At 35.2% G+C, this 17,549-nt stretch overlaps 3 protein-coding genes across 10 annotated transcripts; 2 read left to right on the top strand and 1 right to left on the bottom strand.

The window, feature by feature from the left end:
* Positions 1–72: 72 nt before the first annotated feature.
* Positions 73–1,079, top strand: LOC121969532. Of its 2 annotated transcripts, XM_042519674.1 has the most exons (3): positions 73–563; positions 654–772; positions 837–1,079. In XM_042519674.1, exons 1-2 carry the CDS (start codon positions 107–109, stop codon positions 731–733), a joined length of 537 nt encoding a protein of 178 aa, XP_042375608.1. In that variant the 5' UTR covers positions 73–106; the 3' UTR covers positions 734–772; positions 837–1,079. The 2 variants fall into 2 exon arrangements, with proteins under 2 accessions (XP_042375608.1, XP_042375607.1); XM_042519673.1 differs by having other exon boundaries at positions 654–1,079.
* A 532-nt stretch (positions 1,080–1,611) lies between these two features.
* LOC121969530 (phospholipase A(1) LCAT3-like) lies at positions 1,612–8,495 on the top strand. 2 transcript variants are annotated; one of them, XM_042519671.1, is made up of 11 exons: positions 1,612–1,977; positions 2,168–2,259; positions 2,947–3,074; positions 3,180–3,315; positions 3,428–3,479; positions 3,620–3,720; positions 4,984–5,184; positions 5,777–5,934; positions 7,125–7,179; positions 7,262–7,315; positions 8,088–8,495. In XM_042519671.1, exons 1-11 carry the CDS (start codon positions 1,740–1,742, stop codon positions 8,280–8,282), a joined length of 1,410 nt encoding a protein of 469 aa, XP_042375605.1. In that variant the 5' UTR covers positions 1,612–1,739; the 3' UTR covers positions 8,283–8,495. The 2 variants fall into 2 exon arrangements, with proteins under 2 accessions (XP_042375605.1, XP_042375606.1); XM_042519672.1 differs by having other exon boundaries at positions 1,613–1,977; positions 4,984–5,160.
* A 913-nt stretch (positions 8,496–9,408) lies between these two features.
* Positions 9,409–10,940, bottom strand: LOC121973126 (OVARIAN TUMOR DOMAIN-containing deubiquitinating enzyme 4-like). 6 transcript variants are annotated; one of them, XM_042524712.1, is made up of 7 exons: positions 10,665–10,857; positions 10,429–10,511; positions 10,235–10,356; positions 10,112–10,152; positions 9,946–10,044; positions 9,700–9,873; positions 9,409–9,620 (listed from the first exon to the last, which is right to left on the bottom strand). In XM_042524712.1, exons 2-7 carry the CDS (start codon positions 10,445–10,447, stop codon positions 9,605–9,607), a joined length of 471 nt encoding a protein of 156 aa, XP_042380646.1. In that variant the 5' UTR covers positions 10,448–10,511; positions 10,665–10,857; the 3' UTR covers positions 9,409–9,604. The 6 variants fall into 6 exon arrangements, 5 of the variants coding, with proteins under 5 accessions (XP_042380646.1, XP_042380647.1, XP_042380642.1 ...); XM_042524713.1 differs by having other exon boundaries at positions 10,429–10,565; positions 10,665–10,765; XR_006109391.1 differs by having other exon boundaries at positions 9,700–9,864; positions 10,235–10,511; positions 10,665–10,735.
* Between the last annotated feature and the right edge of the window lie 6,609 nt (positions 10,941–17,549).

Genomic DNA, 17,549 nt, shown 5'->3' with positions numbered 1-17,549 from the left:
CATCCTTCATCATGCACCGGAACGTGATCATCATCCATGCCATCGCTCCATCTCGCCTATTTAAATGCTCAGACCCAGCCATCCCGGCCATAGCGACCAAAGGGAGATGGGAACTTACTCTACAGAAGTGAGGGAGGAGGAGGTGGAGGAGACGGCGGTGCCGGCGTGGTCGGCTCAAGTGGAACAGGGGAAAGAGCATGATGCGGCGGAGAAGGAGCAGTATCCGCAGAAGCGGAGCAGGGTGAAGCTCGAGGGCTACGTGGACGGAGGAGAGGCGGACGGCGAGGGACAAGGCCCGGACGACGCGGCGTGGACCAGGAGCTTGACGGAAGGTGACCTCGAGGAGCTCAAAGGGTGCCTCGACCTCGGATTCGGTTTCAGCTACGAGGAGATCCCCGGGCTCTGTAACACGCTCCCGGCGTTGGAGCTCTGCTACTCGATGAGTCGTGGCTTCTTCAGCGATCGTCGGCAGCTGCACCAACGACCGCTCGCCGACGCCGCCATCGATCCGTGCGCGTCTCCGCCGTCTCCTCCCGTTGCCAACTGGAAGATCTCCAGCCCTGGTAAAAATTCTGATTTTACTAAATATTCTTCGATTTCGAGATTTATTTATTTGATACTGAAGCTATTTGATTCACTTGTGTTGTTAGCAGGAGATCATCCGGATGAAGTTAAAGCGAGGTTAAAGTATTGGGCTCGAGCAGTGGCTTGTACTATTAAACTATGCAATTGACAAAAGTTGCATCTGTTTAACTTCTCCTGAACTCTGAAGGTTGGAAGAAATGAGCAGTGAGCTAATGGAGTTTGGTGCTGAATCTAATCTTTTTTTTTGGCAGATTTAATCCTCTGCTTAGCACATCAAAGATGCTGCAATTTTTTGCTGGAGATTTTCATATCAGAATCGTACATAGTAAGTAGATCACAAGTGAGGCATAGAAGAAGAGTGAAACAATTTCATGTATGATAGATAGCATAGTGAAGTACTTTTCTTCTTTCTTATACTGTTAGTATCTGTATAGTATCTGGTGTAACATAAGTATAAAAATGGATTTTGGATGTTCTCGATCCTATTATGATCAGTCTTGAGTTACAGTTGGATAATTCAGCAGTGGCTCTTCCATAACGTTGATTTTATCTATCATGAACTAACTGTGTGTGTTTCGCAGTACTCCCTAAACTTTACTAGTCTCCTCAACAAGATGGAAGTGACTTAAATCGATATGTAAATGGATGAAATGGAACGAATGACTTGAGTTGTCAGATAAACTGCAATGGAATTTTTTCCCTTGAAAATTTATTGTTTTCTCAAAATAGGTCTATTCGATTATTATCAAATTATTCCTCAAATTATTTAACGAATTTAGACTTCCACGGCAAATTTTTTAAAAGTAAAAAAAAAAAAATCGTAGGGTCAAGAATGAGATTATTCGAAGCATAAAGGGATAAAAACCCTTTCCAGATAAATAGCAATATGCTCTTTTCTGGTCGTTTTAGTTTAGTATATACTGAAGGACACGCCTCTCTTGGACACGTGTCCTCAACTCACGATCCACATCTTGGCATCCAACGGTTCATATTTTATTTTATTTATTTTTTCGGCTATATTAATTTCCATTGTTGGCTTTGACTCGAGGAGGATGGGCGCCTGTTCACCGACCAGTCGACGGATTCCATCCGATTCCGACGTAGATGCCCTTTAAAGCTCAACTACTTCCCAATGCCCGCCTCTCAAGAGTAACATGTTCGGCGATTGCGGCTTGCGCTTCCCCTCCCTCCGGAGCTGGATCGGCGGCGGCGGCCGGCGACGGGAGGCGGACCCGGACCTCGACCCTGTGCTCCTGGTCTCCGGAATGGGGGGCTCGATTCTGAACGCGAGGAGCAAGAAGAACGGCTCCACCATCTGCGTCTGGGTCCGGATCCTCCTTGCCAATCTCGAGTTCAAAAAGTACCTCTGGTCCCTTTACAATCCGGAGTCCGGTTTGCCCTCTCCCCTATACCATGTTTCGTGCTCGCTTGTCTTGGTCTTTTGTTTCGCTTCGATGGATTGCCCGCTTTTCTGTAATTTGTAGTTTTGGTAAAGTAGTTGGTCTTTTGGCGATCGGGTCTGGCGTTCTGATCTTTTCTGGTGTTCAAGAATCTGGAGTCTGATAGACAGATGATTTGGCAGGGTATACGGAGTCACTCAACGAGAACAACGAGATTGTTGTTCCTGACGATGATTACGGGCTTCAAGCGATCGACATTTTGGATCCATCGTTGGTGAGCGGTCTCTCTCCTTTTGTTCTTTTATGGTTCGTTCTCTTTCTCCGTGCATATTGTGATTGTTTGCAAGGATCTGTCGTGTGCTTGCGTGGCTATCCATGTTTAGTATAAGAAGTTAGGATGATTAATGAGAGTGTTAGTGAAGTTCTGTAAGCGGATGAAGCAGAGCGGAGGGACACTTCTTTACTAATAAATCCTTCTTCTGTAACGTTGTGAGTTATTTTTCAATGTTACGCCACGAAAGAATGAAAAGTACTTATTAAATTACTTGACGAGTAAATATAGTTTATTAGCGTGCTGGTTCAAAATTACATAATCTTAATTGTGACATTTCTTCTTCTGTCAAGTATTCTTTTCTTGCCTACAATTTTGTTTTGAATCCATGCGCATAGAAGAGTCGTATAAATAAAAAAAATGACCAACTCTATATACATTTGTTATCAATCAGATTTGAAACTTTCCTTCTTAAAGACTGGCTGATCCTACAGTCCACTATTTTACATGCAAAGCCATGTGACAAATGTAGCAGGCTATTTCATGCGAGCAAACACATAGATATGTATCTGGTGTCGGTGATAGGCTTGCCACTGGATGATTTTATTGTTTCATCTAGATTTCATTTGCTGCATGGTGCTAGGTTTTGGCAAATGTTTCTTATCAGAATTTGTTTTTTCCTGTCTTCAGTGGGCAAAGCTATTCCATCTGACTGAGGTATATCATTTCCATGATATGATAGAGATGCTTATTGGATGCGGTTATGAGAAAGGAACCACACTCTTTGGATTTGGTTATGATTTTCGTCAGAGCAATCGGTAGTGATATTATTTTTTATTGTATTTTCTAATAATTTTGCCAAGTTCACGAATACAACAGAAGTCTAATGAACAATTGTTGACCCTTTTGATATGTTGCTTCAGAATTGACAAAACAATGGATGGACTGAAAACAAAATTGGAAATGGCTTATAAAGCTTCTGGCGGTAAAAAAGTAAACATAATATCACATTCTATGGGCGGAATGCTCATCCAATGCTTCATTTCGCTGCATAATGATGTACGTGCCCCTTCATGTTTCATGGCTAAATTTCTTCTTTGTACTCTACCTTTCTTTAACATAAATAATTATTTTGTGTTGCAAAGAAAATGATAAACTATTTTTTTGACAGGCTTTTGCTAAGTATGTCAATAAATGGATCTGCATTGCTTGCCCCTTCCAAGGTGACAATGATCCCGAAGTTGTATAATGTGTTAGCATTTACCCACTTCACTTCATATTAAATCTTGAACTTTCATGATTATGCAAGCTCTATATTGAATCTGTATAATGTGTTTTGCCACTATATCTTATTTTTCAACAGGTGCACCAGGATGTATCTATGATTCCCTTATAACTGGATTGCAATTTGTTTATGGTTTTGAAAGCTTCTTCTTTGTTTCTAGATGGACAATGCATCAATTGGTAATTCCTTAACATGTGAGTTTATTTCATAGTACATACAGCCTACTCATTGAATGCCATACCTGAGTCAATTACATAGTTGCAACTATAAGTACAGATCTTTCTTTACCTTATTCTGTTGTTGTTTTTTTTTTTCAGAACATGAAGGTTCTGATAGAATTTTTCCTTTTTCATCTATAATTTTTCTTTCAGAAGTTTCAAGAAATGACGTTTAGTGCAATTTTCATAGAAATTTTCAGTCATTATGCAGTCGTCTTATTCATCAACATTGTGTTAATTAAGTCATCAAATGAACCATGCAAACTGTATATTATTTTCAATTCTGTGGATGCACCAAAATGAATAAACCCATTAAAATATAAAATATTAGTTAAAGTTAAACGAAAGTATGGTAACTGTGTTTCTACAATTGCATGTATGCTAACCTCAAATCCAGTCCATTAACAACAAAATTGTTTGTTATGCACAATTGAGTGTATGCTAGCCTACAATTTTTAATATTTTAGTCTAATATTCTATAAATTTATCTACTCCATTGATATTTACATTTACATTTCATATTCATACTTGTTCAATTATTTTAATTAAATGTTTACTAATTTCATATTTTAATTTTAAATTTATATGTTTTCTTTTTTACTGTTGGGCAAGTATGCTTGAAATAAATCAATTTGTTTTTTTCTCTGTGTTATAATATATTTGTACAATTATCTTTTAAATTTGAATATATTTTCTTATTTAAATTATTTTAAATTTCATAACATTTAATACTTATATTTTCTTTTATAAAAATTTATTGTTTCATGATAATGATAGTATTCACCTAGAGTGATAAATTAGTTGTATCAACTTAAGTAAAAATAATAGATAGCAAATCAAGTATTAATGAGAAAATCGAGATGAGAATATCTCATTGTTATCTTTTAATTTTGACTGGAAATATTTTGGTTGGAAAAAGTTTTCTGTTTACGGAACACAAAAACAATACATAATTTTTTTTTGGAAACAATTTTTTGGTGAAATAAATGGAAAACACTTTCAGCAAATAGCATCTCGTGAAGCATATAATCCACCATGGCTGCCGTTATGTAATTTTTAGTTCAGGAAGTAACTCTGGTCTGCTTATGGGCTGACTTCTGGACAATTTGAACTTTCTTGTTTTGGTTGTCTTATAAATTGAAAAGTTACTTTGTTCTATTCGTATATATATTTATTGCAGTTTTCATTAAAATTCTTCACCTAAAGAATTTTCTACATTTGCAGTTGGTTGAATGCCCATCTATCTATGAATTGCTGCCAAACCCAGACTTTCAATGGAAAAATCAGCCCATGATACAGGTTTGGAGGAAATTATCTGAAGATAATGGAGTTGTGAAGTTGGAAGAGTATGATTCATCTACATGCATCTCTTTATTTGAGGAAGCTCTAAAAAATAATGAGGTAGTGTGTGGCTTATATACGCAGGTCCTATTTCAACCCAATGCACAATTGAAGAATGAATATTCTATGTCAAAATTTTGTCTATTAGGTTAATTATTTTCCTTGTGAGATGTAAAAGAGACTAGTCATAACTTGTTTACGGAGATACTATTTTTAAAGAGAGAAATAAGTTGGCATTTGAATTCAAATTCAGAACTACAAGTTACCCTATTTTGGTTTTTCACATTTTGATCGAGCAGATCTTGCAGGAACATGTTTCTACTATATAAATGTTGTGTATTTGTTGTCCTTAATTGATTTCTCATAATCATACCTTCCTTTTATTTAGCATGAATTTTATATGCTTTGGATATTTTGGTGACAATAATGTTTAGCCTACAGCTTATTCCTTGATGGTTCTTATAGAATCTATAATGTTTCTATTATATCATGCCTTTAGTTAACTTATCATAAACACTGTTTTAATTAGCATGAACTCTACCTTCCTAAATATCATGAGAATGTTTAGTGCTCAATCTTTTTTTTCCATCTTGGATCAAATATGCAAAAATGTTGTTGTTTCCTTAGAAAATAGTTGCTAATTAAACTTTAATCAGCAACTTTTTTTTTTTTGTAGCTTAATTACAGTGGGAAGTCAATTGCATTACCATTCAATTTTTCTATCCTTGAATGGGCTACCAACACTCGGAAGATCATTTATGATGCCCAGTTACCTGCCAGTGTCAGCTTTTACAACATATATGGGACATCATATGAGACTCCTTTTGATGTTTGGTATGTGTTACTGAGTTCTTTACATTTGTTTTAAGTAAAAGGCCCTAAATTAACTATTTTCCCTAGACATTTATTTATCTTAATTACTCTACTCTAGTGTTCTTTACATAAGAGGATTGAGCCTCTGTTTACTTAGCAATTAAAATGTTTTTTCAGAGGCTGGATCTATATTCTTTTTCCATATTAATATGTACTCATTGATGTACTAGCAACAATGGAATCCATTTTAAGGATGGTGACCTTACATGAAAGAGGTCGGTTTGTTGGAATGTCAAACTCCCAGTTCATACTTTTCTTTGTTCCAGTATTTATGAAATAATGTTCAATTAAGTACTTTGCAGTTGGAATTTGTAAGCTCTTCCCTTGCAGTCGGAACCTCAAGACAATCTATCAAACACCCTTTAGGATACAAGATCAAGCTTCCTGTGTAACAAATTCTACTTAGAAACTAAATCCTATCTATACCACAATTTATCCAAAATAAAGCCAAGATAATACATTGGTCGATACAATAAATAGGTATTTAAGTCCATCTTCAAGCTTATGATCAACAGAAGTCAAAAGCTCCTCTGACTTCACACTTGATTCATGAAATCCATCATCCAAGCTTGATCACTTCAATCTTCAATTCGTATGATATCATATACACTGTGATAAAATAGACAACTAACTTCAATCATATTACTAAACTATCAAAACACTAGCTAAACTTAATCACAAGGAACCATTATTCCCCTAACAGATTAGTCAACTCAAGTCTAACGGGTAAGGAGTAGTCAATTGTTCAGGATCATTGATGCTTGAAGAATGTCTAGATCTATACGTCCTAGGTAGATTTTGCAAATATTTTTATTAGAGAATCCAGTAGTATATATTCTTTTGTAACAGTGGCTATTCAGACTTTGTGTTTAAAGAAGAAAATGACTTTTAATGACATGGCACGCTGTCTTCGATCAACAAGATATATATTGTTCATCGTTCCATTGAAACATTGAATTATTATTTTTTTAATTCTGTTTGCTAGTGTCTAAAATACTTTAAGGACTTATCATGATTGCTTTGGTCTCTCATATATTTAGTTCTGAAATCATTATCAATCATTTGACTTTATTTATTGAATTTTCTGCTGAACTTTATATATGACCTACGTGGCACCAAAAAGATAATGCTTTGTATACTCTCTGCATCAGCTTTGGATCTGAAACTTCCCCTGTTGACGACTTAACCAAACTGTGTCACACAATGGTACTGCATATGCCCCTATTTTCTTTTGAAATTTAAGTTATTGTCATCAGTTGTCAATCATTCGCTTGCCTTCTGTTTTCAGCCTGAGTATTCTTATGTAGATGGGGATGGGACTGTTCCTACCGAGTCTGCTAAGGTAAGTGCACAATTTTATATCTTAAAGAGCCTGTATCACAGTTGATCGATGCTGAGGCAAACAAGCATATTTCCTATACCAAAAGAATAGTGTATTTTAAATCCATGGAATCCATGCAAGGATGGCCATAACCGTTCTTCTATTTTGGTGTTAAACTCCACTGTGCTTCACCAATTTGTAATTGTGGAAGTAGTATTTTTTTGGCACTTTCCATGCAAATTCTTCAAAGTCACATACAAAATCATTGGTAGTCTTCAATGGACATGACACCTGCCTGAAACCTTTTTGAGAAACGTTAAGGTCTAGATTCTAGAAGAAAATAATTAAATATCTGAAGATTTAGCATGGATCTTCATCTTCTCTACAGGTTGTCCTTAAATATAGTATTTTAAAATGTTAAATTGCCATCAGATCATAGAAAATTAGGAAATATCGAATTTTTGCTTCTATATCAGAAAAAATAGTCATTACTATGTTGTTAATTAGAAGAACAGCACATGAAACAGCAAGCAACCCTTTTGAAAGTTGTGTTTTCCCTAGCATTACTGGATGCCTCTTTGCAACATATTTGGCGGCAGATTGCATGTTCGTGAAATAATTGCAGATGTTTTCTATTCCTCAGTAATCTGTTTTAGTTCGAAGTCTTTACTGGCTGAATATGTTTAAAGCTTATTGATGCGACAAAATCCCTTTAACTTAAATTCTATAATATTGGAATATGCTTTTATTATGTTTCACGCCTAACATATTTTCGTTTCCTTTTTTATGATAGGCTGATGGATTTACGGCGATTTCAAGAGTTGGTATTAAAAATTCCCACCGAGGTTTGCTGAGCGATAAGAAACTCTTTAACCTGGTGAAGCAATATTTAGGCGTGAGTGAAAAATCGAAGCGCTCCTCAAGTTCCAAGGTGATGGATATACATTTCCCCTCTCGGTCTCAGTTGTCTACAAAGGAAATTTTGTGACTGCTGAGGGTGTGGAAAATAAATGTTGATAGTCGAGTTACGTCTAGGGGGAATTTGTCTCCGATTTAAAGTTGGAACTTCTCGACTCTTTAGACATTGGTAAATCAATAATTGATAGAATTGTCGAAGAGATCAAACATTGTACAGAATAACACAGATTTTCTATTCTCTTTTCCACAGAAATAATATAAGTCTATCATAATTCTTTTGGCATGGATCTTAAAAACGGTCAACCAGTCTTTATACAATTGATGTAGACAATTGGAGGAGTTAATAGTGCTGTCTCCTCTAGTCCAAAATGTCTAAATCGCTCCTATTTGAGATGCTCAAGTAACATGATTCAACGGTTTAGTGAATCGTTTGCGATTAAAAAAATCTTGAATGCCCATTAAATTTATTCTATAAATATGTTTTTAATAATAGTTAAAACTAATAATTTCATTTCATATGAATATTTGGTTTACCATGGACTAAATCTAGTAAAATTAAATTATTTTTAAATTTATCTTTTGGAAAAGATAAATAATTCATTTAATTAAACATGCTTTTGTCTCTTTTACATAAATTATATATCAGAGGTTCAAGCATTAGTTTAAAAAATTCAAATACCAATTAAATATAAGATACTTTTATTTTTAAAATATTTGAATTATTTTAGTGAATCAAGTTATTAAATTAAAAATTTAATGGTATGAAGAACAATTATTATTATTATTTTTAAAAAATATAATTTATTTCTAAAATAAATGCGCATCTTGAGATGATTAATTTCTTCTTTAGTTAATATCAATAAATATCTTTAGTTAAATTTAGAGTATTTTGAGTTAATTTTGACGAAGGACGAACCATTTTTTCTTCGGAAATGTGACGAAGCTGCAACGTTATGGCTTTGCGTGCATAGCCCGCTGGAACCACATACAGAGATGTCTATAATCCAAATTTCTAAATTTTACTGATATATAGAATTAATAATCTGTTGAAAGTGTTCAAATTATTTACTTTATTCTTTGATTCTTTGGTCCTTTTTTTCTTTTCTTACTTCGCTTTCTGTCTTGGCATTCTGAGTTGAGGAACAAATTAACTTGGAAACGAGTAATCTCCATCCATCATCATATCCACAACCCACTTGAATATTTTTGAAGAGTGAATTAATTCTTATGGACCAGAGAATATTTTGTTTTCTGAAACAATAATTTCATGTGAAAACAACAATATAATTAATCAGAGAGGTGGCTTCTCTTCAGCTGATCAGAACCAGCTCAATTAAACCCTGTGGATCTTGCACTATGTTGTTTCATTCTTGCTCACTGAGAAGATGCTTCTCAGCTCTTCATGCACCTGCAAAATTCACGGTCAGTGAAATATATATAACCAAATTGATGCTTTTTCGTCAGCATGCATGATTATTAATTCAGACCATTTAGGTTTTGTTTTTGCAAGAGGCATCTGCAGTGCATCATAGTGTCCATAGCCATCATACAGCACTCGAATCGGGTTCTCTTTGCCATATTCCTGACCGTACTCGGCTATGATTTTCGGACCAGCAGAGCTGCTGCTAGACATGTAAACCGTGATCGGCATCCTGCAGAAACTAGCTAGGCCTTCAAATCATGGACAAAACTGGTTGATTAACTCAAATGATGTCTATTAGATTGACACTGACTGAAGAACATGAGAACACATAAGCAGCTCTGGTTCACCTCCCCAAATGTGAGGCATCCTGATCTGCCTCACGTATGTGTCAAAGTCAGACTCAAGAAACCTGCAGTCGCAAAAAATAATTTCTGAAATATTAAATTTAAGATAATTTTGAGGAGATTTCTACGTACCATTCTGTGTCTGTCCTCCTCCTGATGAATTCATCAGCTACCTGATACAATGAACAGTTTCAGTAATTTAATTTTGTTTTTTTTGCAGGAATTAAAGATAAAAAAGAAGAGAATTTATGTTACTTTTGATCTCAGCTCATCTGCAAGTTCTTTCTGAAGGTTTTCAATTGGAGATGGCTTTCCTTCTCTGAGGCAGGCACCATGGACTACTGATCTGAACAAGCATCTTCCATCACCAGGTATTCCTGCAACAAGAATTAATGCAGCCTCATAATTTTCTCTATCTCATGATCTAAAGAAGGCATCTTGAAACAAACCTAACCCAGCACTTCCCATTCTCGATCGCCGTTAAAATTAGAACGAGGTCAGAAGGCACATGGACGACCACAAATAGCACAAGCTGTGAAAAATTTCACCAAACTTTGAGCAAAAGGAAAGAACAGGGGAGTGCATCCTTTGCTTGCAAGCAGAGACCGGATTATGCTAAATTAGAAGAAAACATTTTGGAAGCAGAGGGAATTAAGTGTTTCTCGCTGGACATTAGACGACGTACGAATGGATCGCAGATGGTTGCTTGGATGTGCTCTCCGATCCCGACATGGATTGAGGAGCACGGAAGGCAGGTGCGCATTCATGAAATGGGCAGCAATTCTCTGAGGGAGATATATCGTTGAGAGTTGATTTGAACTATCTGTCTATTATCCGTCTATTAGGGGGAGGGGAAAGGGTAGGAATCCTTGGATTAAATCGCGGCGAAGAGTAAATTAAATAATGTGGACTACAAAGGAGGAATCGATTCCATGCTTTTGTTTCTTGCTCCAATTGCATCTTGTTCTCTTTGTTAATTGCGACTCTTTTCCTTCTGCTTTCAAAGTTCGACAGCTCTGGCCAGTGACGGAGTAATGGAGGTAGGGAAAGATTGATTCTATCATCTAGCTTATTCATGTTTTTAAGAGAAGGAGAGGAACTTTGGCAACACTAAAGAAAATCAGGATTATCGACGAATTATTCCGTCCTAATTCTGTTGGTGAAGTTGTTTACCGACCGAATTATGATGAAAATAGTTTGTTGGAAATAATTTTACCGACAGAATTTAGAATCCGTCGGTAATCATCGACGGATCAAAGGTTCAGTTGGTAAAATTTACTATGAAAATTAAATTTCAGTAGTAAAAAAATAATTGATATTTACCAAAGGAAATCGAGTTTCCGTTGGTATAAAGTGTCGATATTTATCGATAGAATACTCATTATGTCGGTAATTAAAAAAAATACCAGAGAACATTTATATTTCTGGATCTACCTTATTTACAATTTCTATATATACAAGAAATCATTACAGATGATGACATCTCATACATTTCACATTTCACACAGTCCACCCATAAAAACACATTTCATACATCTTAACAATTTATACATTTTTTACAATCCGTAATATCACAAACACAAATATTCTAACATCCATACACACAAACATACTAAATTATAAAAACAAATTAGAAAGTAACTAAATATTCAACAATCACAAACATCTAAAACAAACAAAATTTAAACAAATCATAATAATAGAAAAAACTAAACTATCCAAATTTTCATATTTAAATATATATCATGAATACATCATATATAAGATAGTAATAGAAAATCCAATGGAAAGTCAAATACAAAGATTTATATCAAATTTATGTATAATTAAAAATTTTACATATATGTATAGCTAATTTTGATACATATATAGAAATGAGTAGATGACGATGATCAATAATATGTTAATAGGTCAGGACTCCTGAAACATATAGTTACAATAGTTAGAAATGAGCAGATTAAAATAAAAATAGAATAAATATATTTTGTATGGTTTATGTATGATCAATAAAAAACTAAGCTGTAGTTGAACAAATCTCAGAAAAAACTAATCACCACGGTTTTATGGGTCTTAACTCTCTTATGACTCAAAACCATGTGGTGTTTGAGCCTGAGTGACATTAGCCATGACTGCTTACATATGGGCCATGAGAGCCTTATGGTCGACTCTCTTTTGATCGTCCTCCGCTCTCCTCCGATCATCTTTGACTCTCCTCTACTCATCATGAGCAGCCATCCTCTGCTCCTCAACGACCATCCACTGATTCATCCTTTGATCCATTGAGGCAATTTGAGTACGTAGTTCTTGATTTTCTCATCTTAAATATTGCACCTTAGTAGAAGAAGAGAAAGAGGAACTATCACGACCCCTAGTAGTTCTCAAACGATCAAATACAACTTTGATATGAGAGCCAAGGCTGTAGAGGGTGAAATTTTTTGTCTGCCCACCAATAACATCATAATAAATCTCATTTAGTGCCTCGGTGGATATAGGTTGTGACTTCCCCTTCTGCTAGTGGCTAAGATGTCTGAGCCACTCTATTTGTCATTTGATCATGTGTGGAAAAATATAATAGAATTAATATTCAATTTGATCACAATTACTAAAGTTCATCAAGATAGAAATGATTAAATGTAATAAAGTTAATAATTTTACGTATATGCCCTAGGATTGAGGATCGACAAATGTGTCATCCTTCTTCTTGTGGGTCTTGAGAAAGACCTCCATATAAGTAGAGCCGTCAATTTGGGTTGGGCCCGTCGGGTTGGCCCGCCCCGGTAAACAATTTAAGCGGGTTGAGTTGAAATTTTATCAATCCAAGTCCGCCGTGGGTTGACTCGCCACTACAACAAAAACCCTCATAGACATCGATTTTCCACCGGTGTCTATTACATTTTCGACCGATGTCTATGAAGTCGGTGTAAAAGGTCTGCCATTTTAGACATCGGGTTAAAACCGGTGTAGTATCACTTAACGACATCGGTGTTCGAATCGGTTATTAACCGGTGTAGTATCACTTAACGACACCGTTTCATCAACGGTGTAAAACCGATGTAATATTATATGTTAATAATACCAGTTTTGGCAGCGGTCTACGACCGATATAAAATTAGTTAATAACACCGGTTTTGCAGCGGTGGAAAGCCGATGTAATATCTATATTTTTTAACAACATAAATTTGATTTCCGAAACAATGAAAAACCGACAGTAACAAAAAAAATACACAAATATTCACAAATTACACAAATATTCTTCATTCAACAATATCCATAAAATACACAAATATTCACAAATTACATAAATAATCTTCTTACAATGGTATCCATAAAATACACAAACATTCTTTTTACATCAAAAGCTAATAGATATCAGAATCAAGGTAGAACATTCTTTTAACAACACATCAAGGTAGAACCGCACTTCAAATGTAATCTAGCATGCATTCAGCCCACTCGAACCGCACTTCATCAATTTCAACTCTGGAGTACTTGAGATTTGTAAACTATAAAAACACATAAATAATATATTAGTAAACCAAGACCAAAAATCATAGTTGAAAAAACAGTAAGGGCATCAGGTAACAAGATGACTAACTGAAATGCTTAAAAAAAGAAACATTCATCAATTATCACATAAATATAAGGGATTAATTTGTAACAACAACTCAACAAAATGAACTACCTCCCTAAACTAAGGGATTGGTGTGCATTGAGATCAAGAAAGGTGAAACAAACAACTGTATATATCCACTAAAGAACTTGAGCTTTTCTGACTTGTAATTCTCTCCCCTAAACAATCCAAAACTCTTGTACGTATAAAAAGTGACAAAGAATAAATTTCCTTTAGAACCAACAGAACTATGAGATCAACTTAATAATCAAATTACTAATATTGTGGTCAATATATAACTGTATATAATTTCCAAGGCCTATAATATATGGATGAGGATGCTCAATAATACATCAAGTAAAACAAGAAATAAGTAAAGAAGTAAATTCACCATATATCATCATTGCTTATTGTATATTGTTTATAATGTGCATGTGTAGATCATATCATAAAAGAATGAAGTGGTAATTAATCACATAGAAATTACTTTAAATAGGGAAACAAGAGAGGATATGTATTCCTGTCCCACTGTCTTTAGTGCATGCAACTGATCAATGGAATCTTTGAACGGTAAGGTCTCTTAAAAAAAATCAAGAAAATCCCAAAACACTTTTTGTTGGATTCATAAACCCCAAGCGCAACAACTAGAGCAACGAATATGATACTGACGTAGTGTTGGAAAATGCAACAAATTTTCTTTAGGGCTTATATGCAGAATGGAAGATATTGTATTATTACCATTGCTGGAAGTGAATCCTTGTAGTTAACTCCAAAATTTTCAATTATATCTTTGAAAAGAAATATTGGAATAACTCCTTCGAGGATAGTGAAACAGTTGCTAATCAAAAGGACATACCTTGACAACTACCCATGTTGGTTGTTTTTTCCCTTTCCTTCCCGCCTCCACATTATACATTTTCAAGGCCCTTCATGCATATAATCAGTGGGAATTGTATTGCCTCATCAAAATACATCCATGTTTCAACAAAGGTAAGAAAAGAAGCCAAAAAACTTACATGTTGACAACATATTTCCAATACTATCACCTATTTCTTGGCATCTATTAATTTTTTCCCCCTTGATTTTCCTCAAAGGACTGTGTAGGAATCCCATGACCAGCATGAGGAGACAAAGACATGTTCTGCATATGATCCTTAAACAGTCTACACTTAATCCTGATTGGAGAATAAAAGAAGGAAAACATATAAAACACAGTTTACGTTTTAAAGAATTCATAAGATGGTGATGTCTTAAAGTTTGATTGGTGCATCAGCAAGTTGGATAAAATGTTTTAAAGTCTACAAACAGATAAGCTAGAAACCTGGTCTAATCACTGTAGGATCAATAAATTAGAAGCAGCTTGACATCTACATTTGGCAAAGTCAAGAAGGTAATAACCACTGAAAAAAGAGATTAAATTAATTGAGAATCTTAACTTGTATAAACAACCACATAGGACCACACTATATTGTAGGAGAGAGACTCACCTGCTGCCATAATATTTTTCCTTAATGGAGTCCATGCTGTAGTATGTTCAGAGGGGAAGCCCTTCATAGCAAGAAAAAGACATGAAGGATTAATAGGTTGCCCTGTTTTTAGTATAGCTTTCTTCAAACAAAATGAAAGCATAATAGCACACTAGCTCCAAATTGGTAAAGAAAAAGAAATATTTGTTTACACGGAGCCCATGAGAGCACTGGCTCTATTGGGATCTAATGTAGTTGAGCAAATAGAACAGAACCAAAAAATATGCAGTGAAATAATAGAATTTTCTGAGTGAAGCTAGCCTAATTTAGGAATTGACAGCGACCAAATAAATGATTTTGATGCAGAAAAGAAAGACAATATGCCAAAACATGTATTAGTGAAAGATTAATGTTGCCGACTAGAAAAAAGAAGTCTTTAGATGAAGTCCCGGAAGGATTCATATAAATGATTGTTGCTGAAAGGAGGAATCTTCTGGTAACCACAAGAGAGATTATAGCACAAGATTTGTTTCACTATGCAAAATCACTGTGATTAGCCACACAAATACAGTCGAAATCTAGAGAAAGCATCAGCTCGAACAACAACAAACCCTGAGCTTACACTGGACACCTCCAGAAGAGAAGAAACAGATCGAGAGGTGGGAACTTGTGGTCGACACGAAAATGAGAGATCGAGAGGTGGACACCTCCAGAAGAGAAGAAATCAAACCCTATTCACCGACAGCGGCGAACAACACAATCTGCTCTCCTTCTTCCTCGTCGGCTGCTGCCTCCACCGCCGCCGCCGTTGCTAGCGTTAGGCAATATCAAAGTCAGTCAAATTTGTGAAAATAGTTCTTCACTTGAAAAATGGTAAATCTATATAGTTAGTGTCACATAACACAGGGGCAGTATACAAGTACTACCAATCTACCATTAAGTATAAAAACTGTAATATGAAATCCAAATCAATTGAACTGGTTAAGAATGTTAGAAATACAAGCTTAACCTTTTTTATCCCAATCAAATTAAGCCTATCATCATTGCCAATTGCAAGGATAGCCTCCACAACCATGTTTGCAAAAAACTCCTTCTCACCACCAATTAACTTTGAAGAAAGTGTAGTAGCTGCACATTTAGCCAACAAGGATTTCTTCTCTTCAAGACTTTTTCCCTCTATGCTTACGACAAGATCTTTAATTTTGTTGATGGCCTAGATAATATGACATGTGGTCTTTTTCCCTCTTTTTATGACATGTGATTTTCAGCAATTTCTAAAATACATTTTTAGTATGATAGGAAAGGTGATCTTTAATTTTGTTGATGGCCTAGAAATATCCCAAACATTTCTTGTATGAACAATTAGTTTTCTACATACTGCAGACTATTACAAAGAGCACTGTGATATATACTGCAAGTAAATATTCAGCATCTTCATGTTAATCCCTAAAATTTTTACCTACTTTTTCAAAATGCCTTGCAGAAATTTAAGATGATCAAAAGGCCCTTAGAGTTTGAAAATTCTTGAGTCTCTGATCATTTTACACTTCAACCACAAACTACCAAGTCACCATTTTATTGTTATTTAACAGTTTCATTGGTGAAAGAGTAAAATAACAAGACTTTTCATATCCTAGGGTATTTTGAAAATCCTAGAATTATAGCAGGCATTTTTAAAAAGCAATCAAACCTCGATGGTAAAATGAAATTTCCCTTAACATATATAGGGACTTACAGAATCTTTGAACAACCAGATCATTAGCAATGAACGTATAGGTTTAGTAACCTTGCACAAATATTTCAGAAAGGATTGAATAATGATGTCACAGTAGTAATGTTTAATGGCAAGAAGATAACAAAAGCATATATATATATATAAAGCAGAAAGCTCCTATAACTCACATTTCTTAAATGAACCAGCAAGACAAGTTAGTCTAGATTTCGTATCAGCCTCAGCCAAATGATTTGGTTTATCTTTAGCAATCATCCTAGCATCCCACACGCGTATCATACCATCCGAGGATGCAGAAGCAATCAAATTTGATTCATCAGAAGTCTCGGACTTGCTTCTATTTTTCAAAACAACAAGTCCTTTCACCCGAGTTGAATGTGCATTTTCAAAGCTATATGCGATTTCCCCACTTCTCATATCCCCAGAGCACTGAGACAGCGGTCCTCTCCACTAGTAAACAACACTCCATTCTGATATCATGTGGCATAAGAAAAAACTCATGCGCTATACTAATATGGAACATATCAAAACTTAATCTTGACATGTAAAAGACATTACACCAGTTTCCTCAAATTGAAGAACTATGCGTACTAGAAAATATATTGCAGTGCAAGAACTAATGAATCAGCTTTTATATGGGTGTTATACTTATTAACATCCTATTATCGAAGACCACATAATATGCTAATCTAGAGAACATTCACCAGAGCAATAATACATCAACCAGAAGTTCAACAAGCCTTCTAAGATTCGTGTTGCAAC

Source organism: Zingiber officinale, chromosome 4A (genome assembly GCF_018446385.1).
Source record: "Zingiber officinale cultivar Zhangliang chromosome 4A, Zo_v1.1, whole genome shotgun sequence".
In the NCBI taxonomy this organism is placed as follows: Eukaryota; Viridiplantae; Streptophyta; class Magnoliopsida; order Zingiberales; family Zingiberaceae; genus Zingiber; species Zingiber officinale.
This window is presented reverse-complemented; position numbering and strand designations above follow the sequence as displayed.

Coding starts and splice junctions, on each gene's coding strand:
- LOC121969532 (XM_042519674.1), top strand. CDS start 107: ATGGGAACTTACTCTACAGAAGTGAGGGAGGAGGAGGTGGAGGAGACG. Junction 564..653: donor CTGGAAGATCTCCAGCCCTG/GTAAAAATTCTG, acceptor TGTTGTTAGCAG/GAGATCATCCGGATGAAGTT.
- LOC121969530 (XM_042519671.1), top strand. CDS start 1,740: ATGTTCGGCGATTGCGGCTTGCGCTTCCCCTCCCTCCGGAGCTGGATC. Junction 3,075..3,179: donor GATTTTCGTCAGAGCAATCG/GTAGTGATATTA, acceptor ATGTTGCTTCAG/AATTGACAAAACAATGGATG. Junction 7,180..7,261: donor CCAAACTGTGTCACACAATG/GTACTGCATATG, acceptor TTCTGTTTTCAG/CCTGAGTATTCTTATGTAGA.
- LOC121973126 (XM_042524708.1), bottom strand. CDS start 10,746: ATGAATGCGCACCTGCCTTCCGTGCTCCTCAATCCATGTCGGGATCGG. Junction 10,153..10,234: donor CAGATGAGCTGAGATCAAAA/GTAACATAAATT, acceptor TCATTGTATCAG/GTAGCTGATGAATTCATCAG. Junction 10,045..10,111: donor AGGAGGACAGACACAGAATG/GTACGTAGAAAT, acceptor TTGCGACTGCAG/GTTTCTTGAGTCTGACTTTG.